This window comes from Phyllostomus hastatus, unplaced genomic scaffold (assembly GCF_019186645.2).
Source record: "Phyllostomus hastatus isolate PE091 unplaced genomic scaffold, TTU_PhHast_1.1 phas_scaffold_114, whole genome shotgun sequence".
NCBI lineage: Eukaryota > Metazoa > Chordata > Mammalia > Chiroptera > Phyllostomidae > Phyllostomus > Phyllostomus hastatus.
This window is the reverse complement of record NW_025334006.1, coordinates 13,465,337-13,489,498: the sequence shown is the minus strand read 5'-3', so window position 1 is coordinate 13,489,498 and position 24,162 is coordinate 13,465,337. Positions and strand designations below refer to the sequence as shown.

The 24,162-nt window shown below is 35.1% G+C and overlaps 1 protein-coding gene across 5 annotated transcripts in view; it reads right to left on the bottom strand.

Moving 5' to 3' along the window:
• The window catches only part of POT1 (protection of telomeres 1), a 69,647-nt gene extending 45,965 nt beyond the window's left edge, over positions 1-23,682 (bottom strand). The window contains exons 1-7 of one of the 5 annotated variants that reach the window (XM_045855786.1): positions 23,630-23,682; positions 22,657-22,836; positions 20,537-20,609; positions 19,674-19,765; positions 17,088-17,195; positions 16,361-16,408; positions 14,651-14,765 (exon numbers count right to left, since the gene is read on the bottom strand). In XM_045855786.1, coding sequence (XP_045711742.1) covers positions 14,651-14,765; positions 16,361-16,408; positions 17,088-17,195; positions 19,674-19,765; positions 20,537-20,609; positions 22,657-22,779 — 559 coding nt within the window. In that variant the 5' untranslated portion in view covers positions 22,780-22,836; positions 23,630-23,682. Of the gene's footprint in view, positions 1-14,650; positions 14,766-16,360; positions 16,409-17,087; positions 17,196-19,673; positions 19,766-20,536; positions 20,610-22,656; positions 22,935-23,336; positions 23,523-23,582 lie in introns of those variants that run through there. The other 4 variants (XM_045855788.1, XM_045855785.1, XM_045855787.1 and 1 more) reach the window with 4 other exon arrangements.
• Positions 23,683-24,162: the final 480 nt, after the last annotated feature.

Genomic DNA, 24,162 nt, shown 5'->3' with positions numbered 1-24,162 from the left:
ATTAAGGTATTTTAAAAGGAGCATTACTGAGAAAGTTGGATAGCTTCAAGCCTCACAAGCCTCATTTGAGGACAGCTGTTCGACAGTAGTTTACAGTTCTCTGAAGACATTCTCTTCGGGAGTTCTTGCCTTTCCATTACCTACCCTTTTAACAATCTACAGTTAGAGATGTTTGTCTCTTTTTTGCCTTTTTAGCTCCCTCTTTGTTACTTACAAGAGTGCAAAAAAATCCCATTTTAATGCTCCATGATGTCAAACTAATTGCTATCTTGACCTCTCCTACCCCTCCTGAAGGTGATTAGAAGAGAGATGGCATCCTTTCTTGCCCAGAAAACGGGCAGGGAGCAACTGACATCTTAAGGAATGTTTCCCAATTTGCATAAACTATAAAATTAAGTACCCAAGTAAACTCTGAACCAACTGCATGACAAAAAAACCTGGATAACATATGTAACCTTATAACCTGTCCTTAGTAAGACAACCTTTATAGGGGCACCCAAACCCCCTGAAATTATCTTCTGGAGGGCAGGCTCCCTGTAGTACAGGCTTCCCCCACTAGGTGAGTGTTTGAGGAACCCATCCACATCAGTGTACCAGCTGCTGTTGTTGTGAAAGGCTACATTCTGCTTCAATGATTTTTTTGAACACTCTTTCAGTGTGTTTGCTTTTCATGATAGGTGTTTCATGAGCACACCTGCCCACACCTTGCTGAGTGTTTACCAGTCTTTGACCAAAAATGGTATGACCCCTGTGTCCCATCCTCCCTATTCACCTGATCTCACCCCAAGCAACAAATTTTGTGTGCCCAGATGAAAAATTCCTCAAAGGTAAATGTTTTGCCAATGTGGGAAAGGTGAAATAAAAAACTGCAGAAGCACTAAAAGGCATCAAAATTGATGAGTTCAAAACTTATTTTGAGCAGTGGAAAAAAAAATCTCGATAGGTGTATTGCATCAAATGGAAAGTACTTTGAAGGTGACTGAAGTTTAAACATGTAAGAATGCACAATTTTTGATAAATAATTTGTTTTTCAGAGTCTCCCCTCACAGAGCCAAGCCCAAAGGCAATCAGAAACAACTAATATAGTTTCCATCTTCTTACTGTATTTTTTTTAAGATTTCATTTATTTATTTTTAGAGAGGGAAGGGAGGGAGAAAGAGAGAGAGAGAGAAACATCAATGTGCAGTTGCTGGGGGCCATGGCCTGCAACACAGGCATGTGCCCTGACTGGGAATCCAACCTGCGACACTTTGGTTCGCAGCCCGCGCTCAACCCACTGAGCTACGCCAGCCAGGGCATCCATATTCTTTATACTAAAGTTTATAGGTATGTGTTTACAATTTACCACACAAGTTAGTATTCTGAACCAATGATATAATAAAAAATCAAAGCTTCTAATTTTTAAAGGGTTTAAAAAAGTGTTTTAGTATTTGATTATATATCATTATAGACAGACAAAATATATATCCATAAATTTGTACAACACATTGTGGATTTAAGTAAACCAACAGGAACAAAACCCCATACATTTCATTGTATGTAATAGTTTGCTCAAACAATTGTATATTTCGAACTGTAGCTATTGATAGTTATACTGAAGTATTTGGGGATGATGTGGACTGATATTTTCAATTTACTCTGATGTGTGAAGTGAATCAAAAAATGAATGATCTACTAATGATAGTTGTTACATGGACAGCCATTATAAAATTCCTTCAAATAGTCTGTATATTTAAATATTTTTATAATAAAATGATGACAAAATAAATAGGACTTTATATATATATTTTAAGATTTTATTTATTTATTTTTAGAGAGGGAAGGGAGGGAGATAGAGAGACATCAATGTGCAGTTGCTGGGGGTTATGGCCTGGAACCCAGGCATGTACCCTGGCTGGGAATCAAACCTGCGACACTTTGGTTCGCAGCCTGCGCTCAATCCACTGAGCTACGCCAGCCAGGGCAGGACTTTATGTTTTTAATTAAACAATTTATGCATAAAGTATTAACAGTTCTTTAAGTAGAACACCTTTATAGAATCTTTTGATCTGGTAAAACCTCAAAAAATCCTGAATTAATCATGTCAGAATTTAAAATAAGGTTCCAGAAATTTATCTCTAAAGTAGTAAGGAAGAAAGTAGCTTAACAGTATTATCAAGGATAATAATAAATGAGTAAGTCATAGTTTTGATCTTGGTTCTTTCCTCCATTTGGAGTGTTCTATCTGTAATTCTACATGAAATCTTACTTTTCAGTGATAGAACGTAATTGTGGATGATGGTACCAGCCTTTCCAAGTATCACATACACTCAAAAACTGAGAGGAGTTACCAGAGCCTGCTGTATGCTAAAAACTGATGAACAGCTTTGGATATGGTGACAGAGACTGAAGTACAAACTCTGCTTATTATTACATGATCAAAACTATGTCTAGTTTTTATAGAAATTCATTTGGATTTTGCAGTTCTTATTCTATCACTGATACATGCTCCCAATAATCTTATGCTTAACCTAGTTTATATAACACATATAAAGGGCACATCTTTCAAATATGTAGCCTAAATTAGGAGCTTTCTTATCACAATGTTTCTGCAAAGCAGAATATATGTGTGGTTTATCATTCTTTTCTAAAAATCTAACTCACTGTTTTTCAACTAGATAATATCCAAACGTATACACAATTCTATGAAGTTTTTATACAGTTATCCAAAAAAAGCAAAATATTTGAAATTGCTAAATATAAAGAATCAAAGCATAAAACAACTATAAGAAATATTCTAGGTGGAGAACTTCCAGCTCAGACAGAGGCATAGGTAGATACACTGTGCCTCCTTGCACAACCAAAAGAAGGACAACAGCAAATTTAAAAACAAAAATAAGCAGAACTACCAGAAAATTAAATTGTATGGAAGTCCAAAAACCAAAGAGTCAAAGAAGAAACATTCATCCAGATCAGTAGGAGGGGCAGGGATGGGCAGTCAGGGTGGAGAGGAAGTAGAGGAAGGTGGCAGCTGGAGGACCAGGAGGTACCTCATTTGCATGCAGATAAACTGAGAGGAACAACTGGGGTGCTAGACAGACCGCACATCCCTGGGTTCCAGCACGGGGAAATAAAGCCACAAAACCTCTGCCTGTAAAAACCTGTGAGGTTTGCAACAGCAGGAGAAACTCCCAGCCTCACAGGAGAGTTCACTGGAGAGACTCACAGGGTCCTAGAACATACATAGACATACCCACTGGGGAATCGGCACCAGAAGGGCCCAATTTGCCTGTGGGTAATGGAGGAAGTAACTGAAAGCAGGGAAAGAGCCGAGCAAAGTGACATTGTTTTCTCTTGGACCCCTTCCCCACATACAGCACCACAATGCAGCAAAGTGGGTTGCCCCACCCTGGCGAATACCTAAGGCTCTGCCCCTTATAACAAAAGAAATATGCCCAGACAAAGAAATATAGCCAAAATGAAAGAGTAGATCAAAACTCCAAAAACAAAAATAAGCAATGAGGAGATAGCCAACCTGTTAGATGCACAATGCAAAACCTGGTAATCAGGATGCTCACAGAAATTGTTGGGTATAATTGCAAAACAGAGAAAAAAGTAAAGGTTATGCAAAGTGGAATCAAGAAAAATACACAGAGAACCAACAGTGAAGGGAAGGAAACTGGGACACAAATCAACAGTTTGGAGCAGAAGGAAGAAATAAACATTCAACTAGAACAGAATGAAGAAACAAGAATTCAAAAAAATGAAGAGGGGCTTAGGAACCTCTGGGACAACTTTAAATATTCAACATCCAAATCATAGGGGTGCCAGAAGAGCAAGAGCAACAGCAATGGCAAGAAAGAGTAAGAGTAAGAGCAAGAAATTGAACACTTATTCGAAACAATAATGAAGGAGAACTTCCCCAATCTGGCAAAGAAAATAGACTTCCAGGAAGTCCAGGAAGCTCAGAGTTCCAAAGAAATTGGACCCAAGGAAGCACACACCAAGGCATATCATAACTGTATTCATTACCCAAGATTAAAGATAAGGAGAGAATCTTAACAGCAGCAAGAGAAAAGGAGACACTTACCTATAAAGGAGTTCCCATAAGACCACCCACTGATTTCTCAAAAGAAACCTTGCAGGCAAGAAGGGGCTGGGCAGAAATATTCAAAGTCATGAAAGGCAAGGACCTTCATCCAAGATTACTCTATCCAGCAAAGCTATCATTTAGAATGGAAGGGCAGATAAAGTGCTTCCCAGACAAGGTCAAGTTAAAGAAGTTCATCATTACCGAGCCCTTATTATATGAAATGTTCAAAAGATTTATCTAAGAAAAAGAAGATAAAAAATATGAAAAGTAAAATGATAACTCACAACTATCAACAACTGAACCTAAAAACAGAAACAAAAACAAACTAAGCAAAAACTAGAACAGGAACAGAATCACAGAAATGGAGATCACATGGAAGGTTATCAGCAGGGAGGGGGAAGGAGGAGAACGGGGGAAAAGTACAGGGAATAAGAAGCATAATCGGTAAATACAAAATAGACAGGGGGAGGTTAAGAATAGTATAGGAAATGGAGAAGCCAAAGAACTTATATGTATGACCCATGGACATGACCTAAGGGGGGGAAACTGCTGGTAGGAGTGGGGTGCAGGGCTGAGGGGAATAAAGGGAAGAAAAAAATAGGACAACTCTAATACCATAATCAGTAAACTATACTTTAAAAAAAGAAATATTCAAAGCCCTGGCTGATGTGGCTCAGTGGATTGAGCCCTGGCCTGTGAAGCAAAGGGTCGCTGATCTGATTCCCTGTCATGATACATGCCTGGGCTGCCAGCCAGGTCCCCAGTAGGGGGCATGTGAGAGGAAACCACACATTGATGTTTCTCTTCCTTTCTCTTTCCCTTCCCTTCTCTCTAAAAATAAATAAATAAAAACTTAAAAAAAGAAATTTTCTAATTCATAAATTAATTTTAGCTGGTTCCTACTATAAAGCTCAACTTTTCAAAAATCTTTTTTTAACCCTAAAGAATTTTTTGTGTGTGTTTTCATTCAGGGAAAGGGACACAGGAGAGCTAGGGTTATGATATAACTCAGAGAAAATTAAAGGTTTTGAAGAGAGATGAAAGTCTCCTTTTGAGTCATTTAAGTTACACATTTCAGTAGAACTTCTATTGTTTTAAAACAACTTTGCCCTCACATAACTCATACTATAAAGTCCAATGATAACATTAATATCCATATCCATTATAGTTTTGTTATATAAAACTTCCAACAAGCATTTCAAAATTATTCACAGCAAAGCTTATGGCTCCACATCAATGAATTAAATTATCTTACCTTATTTCAGTAATCAAAGCAATGTGTATTATGAACATCTAGTGGGGTGACTAAGAGAAGTGGAACACACACTGCACTCAGAAATACTGCACAATGAAAAAATAAACAAAAAAACTACAAAATTCCCCAGTACCTTTATTTTGCAGATTTGTTTAATTTCTCACCTTCTACAGATCTAATTTTGGACTACTGTTATAATCAGGAATTATTTTTCTACCTTCAGGTTTTTTTCTCTCCATATCTCTACAAACAACTCCATCATGTCACCACTCATGTAAAAGAACTTCTAGTGCTATGGCGGTATCTCCTGGTATTTCTGAGTTGTGAAAAAAATGAATATGCAAATACCAAGATGTGTATATACTTAATTACAGAATTATTAAAGAACTACTTCCTTAACATCAAGAACTATAAAAATAGCTCATGTGAAGTTTATTTGTTAGTACAATTAATCTATCTTTCTAAGTATTTTCTTTGCAGATACCCATGCATGCACACACACATCAGTTCTATTCAATTACTGAGCTGAAGGCCCAGACAGGTCTTATGCTAGCAGTATTCTTCAAACTATCATCTACCTGCTGTAAAGCAAGCTCCCTAGAATAGCAAAACTAAACAAAGATGTTCTTAGGATTGCGCCTAAGGTTACCCACAAAATAATGAGTTTCAAAATAAAATACCATTTTATATACTTTGTTTTGTATTTAAGTATGTATATACTTATAAAAAAGAAAACAGAAACTCAGATTCAAGAAATAAATGTCATTTCAAAAAATGTCTAATAACTTGCTTTCAAGAACAAAGATAAGCAACAATCTAATTGAAATGTTATATAGCTTTCGGGTTCTTTCAATTAGCATTAGATCCATGACATGATTAGGAAACCAGCTATCCATTTTAACAACTACTGTAAATAAAAAGGAAAACTACTGAAATATGTTTTACTTAACTACTCCAAGTGAAGTGTTCTACCAAATATGTACATACACACATACATAATCCTTCACTGACTACACAAAAGTGAAAATATTTATTTCCCGTGACCATTTTTTAGCTATTCCCAAATATAAAAAAGCTTTGTGAAATTAGAGAAAACTTACAACTTGATATTTTAATAATAAAGTTAAAAAGCTAAGAAGGTAATCTGATAGTCTATTTTCTTGACAGCTATCATCACAAGGAAAGGTAGGGACAGTAAAAAGACTTTAATAAATCAGTGTTCCTACTTTACCTAAAGAGTTCATAATCTCTAAAAATATATTCCAAGTTTTGATCCAGTACAGACTTTAACCACTTTAATGCATTAGTGAGACTTCATATTTAAACTGTTGATGAAGTATTTAACTACTTTAACACTTAAGTAATTCTTTCTGTAACTTGATATGAATATGGAAAAGTTAACAAATGATAAATTAAGCCCATGTTCTGCAATCTTGAGCACTTTACCTAATTTCCTCGGTATGATTAAGTGTAAATTCCCTTAGAGTTTTATTGTAAGAAAAAGCTGGTAGTACATCTAAGCAAGGTCTTTAATCAAAGAAGCACCCATGCATAAATTATATAAACCATAAAAAAACACCTCCATGAAAGCTGCTTCACCTCCTTTTTATCTACTACAGCACTGTTTTTAAGTAATCGGTATTTCAGCTACAGTTTTCCATTTATATAAAAGTTTATTACTGAAACATTCAAGTAAAAGCTCTGAGGGCAAATCACTGAATCAAGGGCATATTATATGATACCATCTTACCTTCTTTATAAGGAAACTTACACAAGACAATGTAACAGCACTCCCCTTATACTGCTGGTCTGAGGTTACATAATTCCCCTTCATGTTTTTATTATATTTCAAAAGATCATGGAAATTGGAAAGAGAAGAAAGCATAAATACTATGATATATATCCATATATACACATGCATACACAGAGGGAGAGACAAATTAAATAAATAAGTAGGTAGGTATACAAATAGGTATTCCATGACTTCATAAATGTTATTCTGGAATTACGAAGACTAGCAATGGTCTCTATCTTCACAAAACTTGCATTTAAAATAAGGGAAACCAAATAGCAAGGATATTTTTTTAAATACCTATAAAAGTATACTAATATTTAATAATAAAAATTGATACCAGCTACAACATGAATGACCCTTAAAACCATATGCTAAGTGAAAGAAGCCTGAAGCAAAGACCACACGTTCCATAAGTCTTCTATGTGAAGTGTCCAGAAAGACACAGAGACTGAGAGCAATCAGTGGTTGCCTAGCACTGGGGATGGGAAGGAAGACTGACTGAAAACAGAAGGGAGACTTTTGGGTATGGTGGTGTTTGTTTATGCTTTCCCCACGCATCGAAATAAAATTCACTCTTTTTGGTTAAATCAGTTTGCATCAACCATCCAAATCTCAGCACTGAGATTTTGTTGGTACATCTTAGAAGATACTATATCACACTTAGGGTATCCTGTAAAGTGTAAACAACAATCACTGTAAGAGACATAACAGAATTTAGTAAATACGAGCTAAAATATTTAGAGGGTCATGCCCCTGAAGAATACAAGCAAAACAAATTTCACAGAACAAAAGGGTAAACACAGCTTCAGTTTAGTATTGTTATGTATCTAAACTCCTTTTATTCTTAATTTTATATTTAAAAAATATCACTAGCTGGAGATGGAAATGAAATTGGTCCCTCACAGACAAAGTCTTCTTCATGACTTTAGAGACTTTTACGGTTTAAAGGTATTAACAGGTTAAATCTCCCAGAGATCATACCTATTATGGTGAAAGGACAATTAATAACATTTTCAGCAGAACTTCAGTATCTTTGGCCTAGATTAGTATTATACTTATATGGATCCAGGGATTTCAAAAATTTCCCAATAATTTCATAAATATATAGTACTGTAAGCTATACAGTATCTTATTAGATAGGCAAATCCAATCAGTTGCTAACTTCCACTGATCCTACTTCCATATCTTATTTTACAATTACCTTTGTCTTTCTTTTTTAAAAATTTTTACTTATCTATTTTTAGAGAGAGGGGAAGGAAGGAGAAAGAAAGGGGGAGAAACATCAATGTGTGGTTGCCTCTCACGTGCCCCAAGTGGGGACCCAGCCCACAGCCCACAATCCAGGCATGTGCTCTAACTGGGAATCGAACCAGTGACCAGTGACCCTTTGGTTCACAGGCTGGCACTCAATCCACTGAGCCACACCAGCCAGGGCTTGTCTTTCTTAATGTCAAAGCCCAAATTTAGGTCCCCCTTTTTTAAAATCTAGTTACTGTAATAATGTAAGAGTGTTCCTTTATCTTCATCACTTCTTTAAACACTGCCATCCCATAATAACGCTGTTTTCCTGCAGTCTTTCTCTCTTCTCCCAGAGCATCTCCACGGATTTCCTACGTGTACAGAGCAAAACCCTAGGTATTTAGCTAGGAATGAGGCTGAACGTAATTTGATGCTACTCTATCTCTCCAAATACATTCTCCACGATTATTCTGCAAGCGCTTCATATTTCAGACAAAATGAACTTCAAATTCCTTGTATAAATTCTGCAGTGTATTATATATGCTTTCTTAATACACTACGTTGCCTGGATTTTTCAAGTCAAATCCGAGCTCTGTCACTTTTGTGACATTAAACAATCCCCTTAAATCCTGTTTTTAGGTTTTTCAACTGTAAAATGGGAATAGCTACAAAAATCTAATAAAGAAGGTTTCTATGAAAATTAAATAATACATTAAATATGCTCTTATAAGTGAGATATAATTACATGTAATCTTCAAGGCCTCAGACATTCAGAAAGTCCCCTCTCTCCAATGCCTTTTCAGCTTCCCACAACTACAAGTAATCGTCCCCTTTTGACCTCCCTATGGCAGTTTGTCTTCTCTCACACACATAACACATCTGGCATCACCAAGTGGTTCAGAACTTATTGTGGAATTAATTACCTGAGCCACATACATCTGCTTCACAGGAGAATTTTTCAGTTGCAACTGAAATTTGTTTTTATGTGATTACTGACTGATGTCTCCACCACTACACTGAAAGCAAATGATAACGACTAGGTTCCGCTCACCATTAATTCTCTGGGGCTTCTCTGTCTCCATCTGGGAGAGAAGGGGAACTCAACTAATATTAGTGAATACTGGTTAAAGGATTGAATGCAGGAATGCATGACTGATTGAAGAATGAATGAATAAATGCCACATGCTGGAATTATACATATATAACTTAAAGTTTAAATACATACATACATCAGATCCTTTCTCCCTTAATAGCTTATAGATAGTATTACTCAAATTTCAGTATGCCCTATTTCTTTGAATATAGAAGTAAAAAGTTATACTGATACAGTCAAAGTTCAAACAGTAGATTTATTTTGGTCCAGAATTTATCACAAATTAAAGATAATTTTGTAAGGATTAATGTGATTCAATCAGCAGAATGTTCTGATTATTAAACTTGTTTCCTTAAGAAAGATGGAATACCTGGGCCCTAAAATACAGACTTTCTTTCCAAAATCTTAGGAAGAAATAAACCAGTAAAAGATAAATCTGCAATTTCTTGTGTTACATTATTTTAAGAGTCTTTCTTAGAATTTTCCAAATTTTAGAGTTATCCAAATAACTCTAAAAACAGATAAATGATAATTTGTTCACACATTAAATACTGAAGGCCTGAAAAATACTAAGGATTATGCTAGATATTATAGCAGGGAGAGAAACTAGTGTCACATGGGTAATTAAATCACAGTGTGACCAGCACAGTAACAGGTACTTGGAGAGCACACAGGGGACAGAGGCCGGCTGGGATGGGGCCGGGTGAATAAAGTATGCTTTAGAGCAGGATTCCTCAACTTCAGCAGTCCGGACATACTGAGCTGATAATTCAGTGTTGGGGTGAGGGCTTATCCCATGTATCACAAAATATGACGTAACATATCTGGTCTCCACCCACTGGATTATAGTTGTGGCACCTCAGCTGTGATGATTAAAATCTCTTCAGACATTGCCGAATATCTTCTCGGGGGCAAAATCACCCTGAATTAAGAACCACTGCTTTAGAGAAATATCTGTTCTGAGTTCTGAAGAATCTCCACTTAGTAAAGAAGAAATAAAACATTCTAGAAAAAGAACACCATGAACAAGACCCCAAATCAAGAAACCAAAAGTAAGCAAGGCATTTGTGCAGAGGCAAGTATTTCACTAGAGCTATGTAAGTCCAATGTGTTGGATACTAATCTTAAGAAATCTGACTATAATGATCAGGAAGTGGCTAAAGGTATCCTTTTACAAGATAACGAACAGCAAAGGAAAGGTCTCCTTGAAGAAACACCATAACACTCCAAACTGTTCAGGTTTAATCAAACTGCTTTCCTAAAACAAAGAATTTTAATGGGATGCAGGGTAGGAAAGACAAACAATTTAGGAAAAAAGAGCATTCCTGAGGTAAGGTAGGGAGCCACAGGTGATGTGCCACATCATGTGGCACAAAAAGTCTCAGGCCTCGAGCCTCAAAATTTGGGAAAAGAAGAGGACAGGTAAACAGTACAAAATGATGACATGAAATGATGATATGATGACTATTATCTCCCTTTCTCTGAACTCAAACACAGTAGAACCTCAGTTCTTGACTTAATATTTTCAAGGCTGTCTGAGAAGCGGCTTTTTCAAAAACTGAATTTCCCTTGCTTGTTGGCTGACACATGGGTGATCATACCGGTACCAGCAATTCTGTTGGACATACAAGACATTTCTTCCCATGAACAGCTTGGTTGAGAACCGAACTGTTCAAAACAGGAGACGTTCAAGAACCACAGTCTGACTGGAGATCAAGCACAAACGAGGCTCCCTTTACTCTTCCTACCTGCTCCCAAGAGCGAGCAAGTCTTACGGTTTTGATCAAGCAAGTGTGAACTCTGTACTAGTGATGAACCTGGAAATGTTTCATGGCCTGCACACATTTATCTTATTTAGCAAAAACAGATGATAAGAAAAGAGTAAATGTGCCTCAAGCTTAAAAAAATATTAAGCTATTTTTTAAAACCTGAGACAAAGCTAAAATTAAACTTCTTTATGTGTTCTCTAAGAAAAAATGATCAATGATACCTGTACAAGGCAAAGACTACACATCTAACCCTACCTGGACAGTTCTCCGAAGGAGAAGTAACTGTGAGGCTTTCAAAGAAGAAAACTTACAAAATCTCAAAATCCTGTGAAGGCAGAAATGACCTGGCCGTCCCATATGAAAGCCATAGTATGTACCCCTGAGGACTCACTATCAAAATCAATCCTTTTGAAAGATCTTATTTATTTTTAGAGAGAGGGACAGGGAGGGGGGAAAAGAGGGACAGACACATCTGTGTGACAGAGAAACATCGACTGGTTGCCTTTCATACACACTCCGACTGGGGGCTGAACCGGCAACCCTGCAGTGCGCTCGGACTGGGAAGCTCTCACTTAGTGGAAGGCTGCCTGACCAACTGAGCCACACTGGTCAGGGCATCAAAATCATTTTTAATAATACAATGACCTTTTCACATATGCTGTTTCCATAATCTCTGAGAAATTCTGTTTTCATAATGAATTTTATCACAACAGGATGGATAGAATTCTGCAAAAATAAACTCTCCAGCTCCTCCAAGACTGAAAACAAAGCTTGGGAGATGAAGCGGTATGCCACAGGTCATATGCAGTCATTATTACTAAGGATGAGAGAAAAGTCTTCAAAAAATTTTTGTCAAGGAGGATGTTAAATTGCACCCAATTGCCTCTACCAGATAAATGTTAAATCTAACATTTATAAAATAAATTTTAATAAAAAATTCTAGCTAATAATATATAGCAGAATAAACTTTTTCCATCCATCTAAATTTGAGTGGCAGAAAGGTAATTTTCCTCCACTTAAGTAGTTATGTACATCTATATATAACATTAGATCAGCCTTTACAAAATAACGGTGCTTTATACAGTATAAAAGAGGCACAGCTGTGGGTCATTCCTGCACATTTCTTCTGCTAGTTCTTAGTGGTGATACCGAGGAAGCTGATGCTCTCCTGCACACAAAAATCCATGCTGTTTGTCTGACTTACTGGCAGCATGTTGAAGGGTGGGTTGTATCAACAGAAATAAAAATGTAACTGAAGTTATAAGGTAGACAGTTTTAAAACTTTTACCATCTTGACAGTAGTAAAGATATCTTACTATATCTTAACATACATTTTAGAGTTTCAATAAACATATTTGGATAAAAATGATGACATTTTAATTTAGTGTCTCAGAAGAAACAGAGAAACATCTTTGTCATAACAGATGGCTTACTGCCACTGTTTTAATTTTTTTTTATTAAAGGGCTGCATCTAACTAAACGTATCTCACAGGCATGTAAGAGAATTATGAATATACAAAAAATATTATAGTTCCCCAATGCTTTCAATATATATAATTTAATAATACTGTCAAAGAAAATTATTATGCTAATAATTTAAAATTAATATTGTTGTTAATGTTTTAAAAACAGCTATAATTTCATTCTATATTACTATCATTTTATTATTTTTGAAAATAATATGTTTGCTGATTAATTTACTGAAATTTTACCAAGGTGGAAGTGAATATTATTATTATGAGCAATGAGGCTTATTCCTGAATCTGGCAGGCCAATTACAGCCAGCCAGGTAACACTTGCAAATGGAAGAGAATCATTGTGAGTACATCTTTATAGTGAATCTCCAGAATAGGCACAAGTAAGATTCAGGGGGGAAAATTTTTGATACTGAAAAGAAACTACTAAAATGAAAGTATGCAAAAATGTATTTTGAATGGTATGATGGGAATGCAGGGAATTCAGACTTGGAAAAAGTCAAATGAAAGTATGTGAGAATTACATATTTAAATAAAAAACTCTCTGCTCCAACCTTAATGTTTAATATTTCTCTTTCTGCTAAAACAGAAATCATAAGGGTTTTCAATATAACATCCCTTTGTGGTTTTCAGACTTAGTTACCAACCACATCAAACTTCTTGTCTCGTATGAACAAGCTTCACAGAGCTGTTTTCACCAGGATTAAGTCTCCACATTGCACATTAACAAAACCGTCTGACCACACGAAGATAAAAAATTTCCCCCCAGCCACCCCACTAAAGAGTAGAGTTAAAGTTCACTCTACAGTAAAATTTGCATATGTATAATTTAGTAAATAAAATCTTTTCAAAATATGAATTGGATGAGGACTACTCAGTGTTCCCCGCGTGAGCTGTAGCTTTCAGCACGCAGTAGATAAAGAGGGCATTTCATCAGCACCACGGCTGCACATTTTTCACATTTCTAAAACACGGCCACTGCTCACAACCGACAGTGAAGCATGGCTTAATTGGAAGCACTCTTCTCTTCTTAATGACACATAAAACAATGCATTTTACAAATGGTGTTTCAGATTAAGTAGAGTAATAATGTTAAATTTAGCTGAACTGAATTAAACCAAGGTGAAAGTGTAATGCTTATTCTCAGAAAACTGAAATTCATGTTTTTTGTCATTCTTTTATGTTAGTCTGTTTAAAAGCTCACATATATATAAAATTAATAGTATATCTTTTGACAGAGTAGTTCATGTTTTTATATTCAAAGTAATTATTGATAGGGAAGGAATTACTACTGACAATTGTTTACCATCTATCTTGTAGTTCTTTTGTCCCTCAATTCCTGTTATAGCCTCTTGTGTTTTGCCTGATTCCTTTCTCATTTTCTTTTGTGTGTCCCCTGTAGCTATTTTCTTTGTGGTTATAAGAGAGTTTACATAAAACCTCTCACAGCTATAGCAATCTATCTTAGGCTGATAAAAAATAAACTTCTATCAATACAAACGCTCAACACTTTTATTGCTCCACATACACACTTTATGTTGATACCACAATTTATATAGTTTTATATTGTGTATCCATTAACTTATGTTTATAGATAATTACTTTGTATATTTTTGTCTTTTAAATTCCAGGCCAGAATTAAAAGTGATTTACATAACACAGCTACAGTATAACAGTATTCTGTATTTGTCTATATATTTATGGTTTCTAGACTTTTTTTAACACTTTCGTTGTTGTTATGTTGCTGTTCTTCATCCTTTTCTTCATTTATTTTTAAAATCTAAAGACCATACTTGCTTGATAAACAAAAATAACAAAAATATACACATGAGTGTTTGCTGGCAATTGTAAATCAGAATTAATTTTCTAAAACAGGGCACTGAAGAATTGTGTTCCTGAAACCAATAAGGCAGCTCCAGTCCATTAAAATCTTGGCCAATTTGAATACTCACCAGTTCCTTTGCTTAAATATGGAGGCTTAAAGAACTTCACGACACCGTAGACATTGACGACCATGCCGGCCTTGAGTTCATTCAGGGGTGTATACACATAACGCACTGCTGCAACCTGAAGAAAGACAGCAACTATATCGGTATTAAGTATTTACATTTTAGAATTACGTTATGATCAAAGGTGAGTCAGCTAACAGCATTTTTTTCCCTTTAAGTGTCCAAAAAGAGGCTGAAATCTTAAAAAAGGAAATACATGACTTAAAAGGTTACTATATAAACCATGAGAATTAACTTTGCAAAAAATAGCTTTGATTAAAAATGGTATAATTTGTAGACAATTCTAAAACAATAACATTTAAGAGATTTTGGTTCTGGGTTTTAACCTTAAGTTTATCATTTCAGAACTTGAGGGAATTTTTTTTTCCAATACTGCTATAAAGATTCTTTTTAGGCATAAATAAAACCAGGTTTTGACTACAAATGGTATAAAGATATTAAAAATTATAGTAAGAGACAAAATTTCTGAAATAACTGTATATAATTTTGGAAAGAAAAAGGAAAGCGATTCACAAGGATATGTCTGCATATTAGTCAAGCCATAAAAAGGTTCAGACATCTGTTCCCACCACCCTCCCAATATATTATCTTAATAAGTATCTCCCTAATGTAAACACACATGAGGAAGGCCAGCATAGCTCAAGGTCTATAACCATTACGGTCATCCAAGTAATGTACTTGTTAATTGGTGGCCAACAAACAACTTTTAAAATATAATTTAGCTCTGCATGTAAATAAGCCAGTATGTGTACACAGAAGCTAAGTTATACAGAATAACTGGCTTTTTGAAAAAAAATGTTTATCAAGGCTAGAGGCTCCTTTGTTAATTTCTGCATTATTTATGGGTTCATGGATATGTCAAATATTTGAAGATGACTTATTTGTAACAATTCTGAGAAATGTTAATATCTGGGGTTAACTTTTCTTTTAAGTATATTAATCTTCTAATTGGCTATACTTTCTCTAAATTACAAATTCAAATTGTACCACTACAGAATTATTAAGAATTTAAAACTTATATACAGTAGTTATTGGCAAATGGAAACATAATCTCTGGGCTCTCCTTGTCTATTAGAAACTAAAGGTTTAAGAACACAGCAGGACATGAATTTTAAACTTTATCAATATATCAGCTTCTTTCTAGTTTCACTCAGCTACAAGAAGTACATCTGTAAAAATAAGAATCTTCCTATTGCTATAAAATTTTACAAAATGATAAAAATGGTAAAAAGAAAAGTAAAATGTGTGACAAGTATAATAAATTACTTATAATCACATTATTCAACACATAATAATCTGTTTAAATCCAAGCTGATAAAAACAAAAGATATACATTTGCCTGAGGTTTAAAAGTAGTAGAAATCCCAATGTCTTTACACAATAAAACTTTTTAGTTTATGCATGTACCTTACAGAAAATATCAGCATATATTCCAGGCAACAGAATAGCCAGACAATAATGACTGTAAATATATAACTTGAATGTAACATCAGTTACCAGAAAGTAGAGATTATGTTTTCCCATTGTACTGACACCATTTCAATACCACACTATAAAGTGGACTGAATATACATATATTATATGTGTGTATCTACATGTGTATATATGTGCAGGGGTGTTACATATTCTACATTATACTATATGTAATCTTACCAAAGACATTGACTCTGTTGAAAAACATGATACAGATTTAATATAAACCTGGAAAAAAAAAAAGAAAGGGCTTATTTGTATACAAACGACTTCCGATGTAATTACAGACCTTTAATTGCAATAAACTACACACATTGCTGTATATAATATTCAGACTCATTAGAATGGCATAAAGTTATCGCTTACAAATTAAGAGTGATATGTTCAAAGTTATCTCAGCTAAGCTCCAGTCTAATTCATTAATTTTAATATTGTAAGTCAACCCCTAGCCCAAAGAGCCCTGTGCACGCTAGGAAAACACAGGCCGACGTTGGCCTTAAGCACGTCACTTGACCCTGACGCAAGTCTACCTGACGGTCTTCCTCAAATAGGTAGCCTCCACATGCATGTGTTGGGGATGCAGGGGTTAGGATGGAGGAGGGAGAAGATAAAGAGGATGAGCACCTTCATAGCAAATAAAATAGGAAATCAGTTTAACCTAAAAAAGGGACACCTGATCAATTTAAAGTGAAATGAAATCATCAAAAGAGGCTGGTGGTATAACTGGAAAGAGTAAGATTAGGTCTGGAGTGTCTGTGAAATTTTAAAATGTTCAGCAAGAAATTTTTTTTTCTACCTGGAGTCAGACAAAATAGTCTGCTGAAGATTTACAGAAATACTACTCTATTCTATCAACTTAGCCCATTAAAACCATAACATGAGTAGAGACTAAAAGTTATACACTTACATAAACAGTTGAGCTTAAGTCCTCAAATGCTTTCAAAACTAAGCAATGTTCACCATCTCTGCTTGTAGATGAAGACAAAACGATAAATCCAGCCACTGCAATGGTGTCCTGCATTAAAAAAAAAAGGTTTTAATTGCCAAAATATCTCTAATTGTGAAAAACATATAAATCCTTATTTTTCATTATTTAAAAACAAAAATAATTTCTATAATTGAAAAACTGGTTAGCCTAAACTTGTTTAGTGTTTTCTGAATAAAAGGCTGAGCCTACCACCTCCTCCAAAGTGTTATCAACAATGCAGCCACAGATGGGTATAATGTCCCACTTCAGGGACCAGGAAAACACTAACTAAATCATTTGTAAAAAACTACAGAATTAGTAGTTTTCCATACAGAAATGCATACTAGCATATTTCCATCCTAGCAAATGGTTCTATGGGCATTGCTGCTCTAGAGGACCCAGATCACAAGAGATTCTCATTTTCTGTTATGTATCTGTATTGCCTAAATATCGCATAGCAGCCATGTATTTATTTTTATTGAGGCAAAATATAATGTAAAACCTCCCATTTTAACCATTTTTAAGGTTATAATTCAGTAGCATTATCACAATGTTCTGCAACCATTACCGCTTTCTACTTCCAAAACTTTTTATCATCCCAAATAGAAAGAAACTCTTTTAACCATTAAGCAATAATTCCTCATTCTCACTATTTATTTTCTGTTTCTGTGAATTTGCCTATTCCACATACTCATGTAAGTGGAATGATACAATAGTTCTCTTATGTCTGGCTTATTTTACTCAGTATGGTTTCAGGTTCATCCATGATGTAGTGGGTATTAAAATTTCATTCCTTTTGATGGCTGAATAGAATTTCATTATATATATATATATCATATTGTTTATCTATTCATTCGCTGATAAACAGTTGGGTTTTTTTTCCACCTTTAGGATATTGTGAATAATCCTACAATGAATATTAGTGTACAAATACCTGAGTCCCTGTTTTCAGTTCTTCTAGCTCCCCTAGCTGTGGGATTACTGGGTTATACCATAATTCCGTTTAGCTTTTTGAAGACCCACCACTTTTCCACAGTGGTTGTATAATTTCACATTGAGTAGACTTGGCACCTTTTGTCAAAAACCAACTGCCCATGTATATGTGTGTTTATTTCTTGACTCTAATTTCTATTCCACTGGTATACATGTCTGTGCTTATGCCCCTTCCATACTGATTACAGTATCATTGTAGTAAGTTTTAAAATCATGAAGCATGAGTCCTCCGATTTTGCTTCTTTTTCCCAGAATATTTTAGAATTCAGGGCCACTTGAAATTCATTATGAATTTGAGAATCAACTTTCCATTTCTGCAGAAAAGGTCACTGATATTTTTATAGAAAGTGCATTGAATCCATAGATCACTTCAGGTAGTATTGATAGCATAATATTAAGTCTTCCTACCCAGGAAAATGCATGTCTTTCCATTTACTTAGGTCTTACTTAATTTCTTTTAGCAATGTCTTTTAACATCCAGTGAACAAGTCTTCCACATCACTGGTTAAATTTATTCCTAGGTATGTTATTCCTACAGATGCTACCATATCTGGAATTATTCTCATAATTTCCTTTCCAGATTGTTCATTGCTAGGTTTATAGAAACACTAGAGTTTTGTGTGTTGATCTTTACATCCTGCAACACTGCTGAATTCATTTACTAGTTTTAGTAGCTTTCTTTTAGGTTTTCTAGGATTTTCATGTGTAAGATCACGTTATCTGAGAATAAAGATGGTTTTACTTCATCCTATACAATTTAGATGTCTTTTACTTAGTTTTCTTATTTAATTACTTTAGCTAGAACTTCCAGTACAATAGTGAACAGCCGTGGTAAAAGCGAGCACCCTGTGTTTGATTCCTAACCTTAGGAAAAAGCTTTCAGTTTTTCACCATCGAGCATGGTGGTAGTTGCAGATTTTTCATAATTGCTCTTTATAATGTTAAGGAAGTTCCCTTCTATTCCTAGTTTTCTAAGTGTTTTGATTATGAACAGGTATAGGATTTCATGAGTGTCTTCTGCATCAATTAAGATGATCTTTTCTTTTTTTCCCTTTGCCCAAGTATTGTGATATACTGCAATGATCGATTTTCTTATCCTGCACTCCTAAGATAAATCCTGGTTGTGGTGTCTATTCCTTTAATATGTTGCTGGGTTAGGTTTGGTAGCATTTTGATTAGGATTTAGCAGGCATGTATTTTTAAAACAAGTATAAATAATATTACAAGCATATAGAAGGTTATAGCTCATATTCTTATTAAGAATTTTTTAATTGAGGGAAAGTGTACACATCTTTAAGGCATTCTACTGAATGCTAAAAATTAAAATGAAGTGAAAGGAAAAATTGCCCTTTTTATGTTAAGTATTACTGATCTTAGGCTTGCTACAATTTTAAAGATGCTGGTTCTTTAAGTATCATTTTTTACATGTCTGAAAATATATAATGAATCTCTAAAAAAAATGGTCTACAGAATGAATATGGAATCAATAATTCTAAATCTACTTCTAAAACAATAAATATGAAAGTATTTTACCCCTTCAGAGAAAACTTTCGCACAGTCCTTTGCTAATTTCCCAAAAAATAATACATTAATGGTGTTACTTTCCAAATCTGAGTTTTCTTGTTCTAGAGAAAAACAGACATACACACGGAAAAATACTTATCAGATACAGCAGTTTTATACACATAAGAAAACTGATGGCAAATGCATTCTAAAAACAATAGTCACTTGAAAATGCAATTATAAAGAATTAAAATGTTTATAATTCACTTTTAGCTTGCTATAATTTAATTTTAAAAACAAAGAACAGAATACTACAGGGAATAAAAACCAAAATCATAACAAGTTTCAACTAAAACATGCTTTATAAATTTCTATAAATATCACATTAATGTCACTTAATGACCACTTTCTCCCCCCCATTTTTATAATCAAAAGAAACAAGGTATTATTTATTAAATTTTATACATTATCACCCTGCAAATATTTCATTTTTACTGAATGTCTAAGTAATCTATAATTATTGGTATATTGTTTTAATCTAGACAAGTGCAGCCTTCTCCCCCAGCACCCACATATCAAAGAGTAAAAGAGCTGCGTGTGTAAAGACCAAGCTATACGTAATTTTGAAAATGCAAATTACTCAGGCACAGAAATGAACATTTTACAAGTAACCTCCTTTGGATCTTCTAGGCTTTGGGAAAGAGTCTCCATAATCTTCATTCTCCAGAATTTACTTCTATAATCATTGCAGGTAGGCTGAATGCTAAGACTCAATTATATCACTATATAAATAAAACTGTGCTTTTGTATTTATGTATATGTGTACATTTACATACAAAGTTACCCATTTGTAGATTACGGGCAAAAAGTAAAACAGAAATGGTCTTATATACCTTGTAGTCCAATCTTCAAAATAGGTGTTCTGTTTCCACCGTAAGTTAAAGAAGAGACATGTGAAAGTTTTCCCTGAAATAAGAGAACAAGAATTATACAGAAGAACCAAAAGAGCTTATTGTAACATCAAGATATAATTAAAAAACTGGAATTTTTTTTTAGGCAACTACTCTTTGATCTTTCAAAAAATTAAAGTACTATGCTCAAATTAGTATTTTGAATACATGAAAGTGATTTTATTTAGAGAAAAATGAGAGGCCTAAAAATATTTCAGGTTCTTATTTAATTTCTTAAATAATCTTATATGTTAAATATTATCAATTCCTCATTTATACATAAAGATTAACTAGCTAAACTTCAGCTATATTTTAGCCTATGAAACTGTTCTCTACTAAAGAAAAAAAAATAAGAGTTTGCTTCTACAAAATTAATTTATTAAGATAAAAATTTAAAGTACAAAATTATAATCTCATAAACAAGGATAATATGGACAAATCAATGGAGTAAGGCACAAATGCAGTTTAGTCTTCATTCTGCTTCTGTAACCAACCAACTCTGTCAGCCAAAAAAGTTATTTAATCAGTCTCAGAAGAAATATTTAATCTGGATAGTTTCTATAACTTCTTCTCACTCTAAAATTTAATGATTCTATGAACCAATATAATGTATGGCTCTTTGAAAACTTCCACACAGAAATAAAATTTAATAAAGTTTAAAAACAGATCCTATAATGCATTATCTCTCAAACTAATATTTCAGACTTTGATATAGCCAAGAAAAACAGTTATGTTCATAATCAATTTTACTTAAAAAATGGAAATCAGGGATAAAATGACTGTCAGCTGTACATAATAATTCAGTCAAAAGTAAATGGTTCCACTGAGAAGGCAGGAAGCTGGAAAGAACAAGAGAAAGATGGACAATGCACAAATTCAGAATTTTTCTTGGCCCACCAGAGTTGAAGTCAGAAGGCAGCCAACTAACCAAAAGCCTAGGGAAAGAGAAGTACCGCCAATGAGAGATGGGAGGCAAGTGATCTGAGGTCACAGGGCAACAACTAGCCAGAAACCCAAGGAAAGAGAAGATCTCCAAAGAGACATGGGCAGTAAACACATGCTCACCTGAGGTAAATGGCAAACGCTGCCTGACATCTGTGAGAAAAATTTATGTAACATTTTAATGAGTTGCTAAAAGCCAAGTATAGGCCAGTAAAAAGAAATGGAAACTCTGGGAGCTGCAAACACAAGGGGGTTCACTCTGACTTATAAGCTCTTCTCCACAAACCTGACAAGATCCAGGCCAGGAGCAGTACAAGAGTGGGTGGTAGCAGTTAGTGCAGAAGAGGAAAGAGTCCCTGCCTGGACCTTTCTTCCCTATCTTTCTTTCAGAATCAAGTCGCTATTCGCTGGCAGAAGGTCAACAAATGTATGAATCTTAGAGTTTTGGTGAAAACCCACTGCAGCTGGAAGGGGAAAACAGAAGAAAACTAATACATAGAACTTTATTTTATCGAATAAAATACCCAGGAAAATGGAAAATAAACAGAAGCACACAAGGTACACAAGTGAATACTGATTAGAAGGGCCACAAATGTAGCAGTACTTCTTTTCCTTTTACTCTGGAGCTCACTGTACCAATAAGCCTCTCACTTCCCTCCTCTCATTCTCTCCTTAGTCCCTAATTTAAATGTACAACAATGAAAATGAAAAATTCACTAAGTGTGTGTAACAGAATATTGGATATTGCAGAAAAAAGTTCCATTGATCTAAAGACAGGTCAACAGAAATTAATCTAAAAATCTTTCTCCACCAAGAAAGAAAACAATACTGACGAAAAAGAAATAGGACCTCACAGACCTGTAATACCTCAGCAAAGAGCCTAACATACAAACATACATGTAATTGACATCCAGGAGAAGAGTAATAATGTGGGAGGGAAAAAGTTCCATGGAACATCAGCCAATATTTTTCCTAAGTTGGATCGAAAACATTGATTTATGGATCCAAGTAGCTCAATTACCAAAAAGCAGTAGAAACTCAAAGAAAAACCACACCTAGGCACATGACAGTCTATCTGCTAAAAACAAAACATAACTTTTCTGAGTTATGAAAATTCTTACCTGAATATATTTCTTGCTATAATCACAACCAACCTGTAGGGACCTGAAATCTACTTTGTGCAGTTTTTTTAGCGGCTCAATTTCAGGCACCCCATTGACTTCTTTTATTAATTCAAGTGGCATACTGGATCTCCTTTCCAGTGCCGTGCAAATTCAATCATGGAAGTTGATATCTTGCAGCTGAAAACACACATTGTTTCATACAAAATATAGTCAATAATTTGCTTTAAGCTTCTTTGACTTAGTTTTGTTTTTCTTTTCCTTTAAGTTAGTTATCACTGTTGGGGGTGAAAGCAAGAGAATGAATTATGCTATGATTTTATTACAAGGATCAATATGCGCATTCTCCTGAGGCACTGAAACCTAATCTTGTTCTATTTAGTTTTGTATTTTTAAAAAGTACCTCTAAAAGTCAGCTTTAGGGCCTGTGAAAACAGCTAAGAATAGGCTTACCACTATGCTTTAAAATGTACAAGCCACTGGGAAAGGGAAGACGAGTTGAAAAGTTTTGGTTACTTTTTTCAATCCCTTTGACAATTTTAATATTGTATACGCAAATTGTACACCAAAAGCAAATTACTCCAAAATATATCTGTTGTCTCTTCCCTTCAGCCTCTATACACTGGAAAAAAACGAATACTAAACTGACGTTAACTTGCGTACTGTAGGTTCAATCTTACTTCTCAAAACTCTTGACTAGGGCATCCACGAGTGTCAATACTTAATTTCGATGCTTGCGCACCAACCTTCCCGTAGCCAGCAGAGATCCGTGAGGGCAGGAGCTTAGATCAAGTCAACTAAGCAGCTCCCAAAACGCTAAGCAACAAGCCGAACACAGGGAGCTCACGATAAAGACACGCATTAACTACATGAAATTTTATTCTAAACTAAGTCAGCCTCTTTATAACAGTGCAGGCCCAACCCACCTTGTACCCACGCAACAAACGCCAAAGCTGTTAAGAAATTAACTCACCGCGCTCTAAAGCAAAACTAAACATTTAGGCGGGCGCGCCAATGACGTCACACACGCTGGCGCGCAGTTCCACGCATGCGCACTCGGACGCTAGCGCTGAATGGCTGTTTCTTCCCTTATCTGCAGAAGACGTAGCGAGGTGACTTCCTACGTCTAAGATGCTCTGTGAATTTAAAGGAATACGAAGTAGTTGAATCTGCAGCGCCATGGCGAGGTGGACAACGGCATAGTGCCCACTCCGAATTCTCTCGGCTCCCCTTAGCCCTGCCTCCTATCAGTTTCCCTTAGGTTGGGGCCCGAAGCACCAGCAGGGGAAGGCGGGAGCTGATTTTACAATCTACAAAGAAATAGTTCCAGCAGTGAGTGATGCTCTTTTTGGACAGATTTGATTAAAGTCTTCACTGGTTTATAGGGATATGATTTGCCATATAATTAATGAGACATTGTTCACTGCAAACAAAAAGTGACCCAGGTATTCCTTCAGCAAAAAAGGTCTTATTGGGGGTCGGGAGAGGAAGGATTGCAGCTCAGGT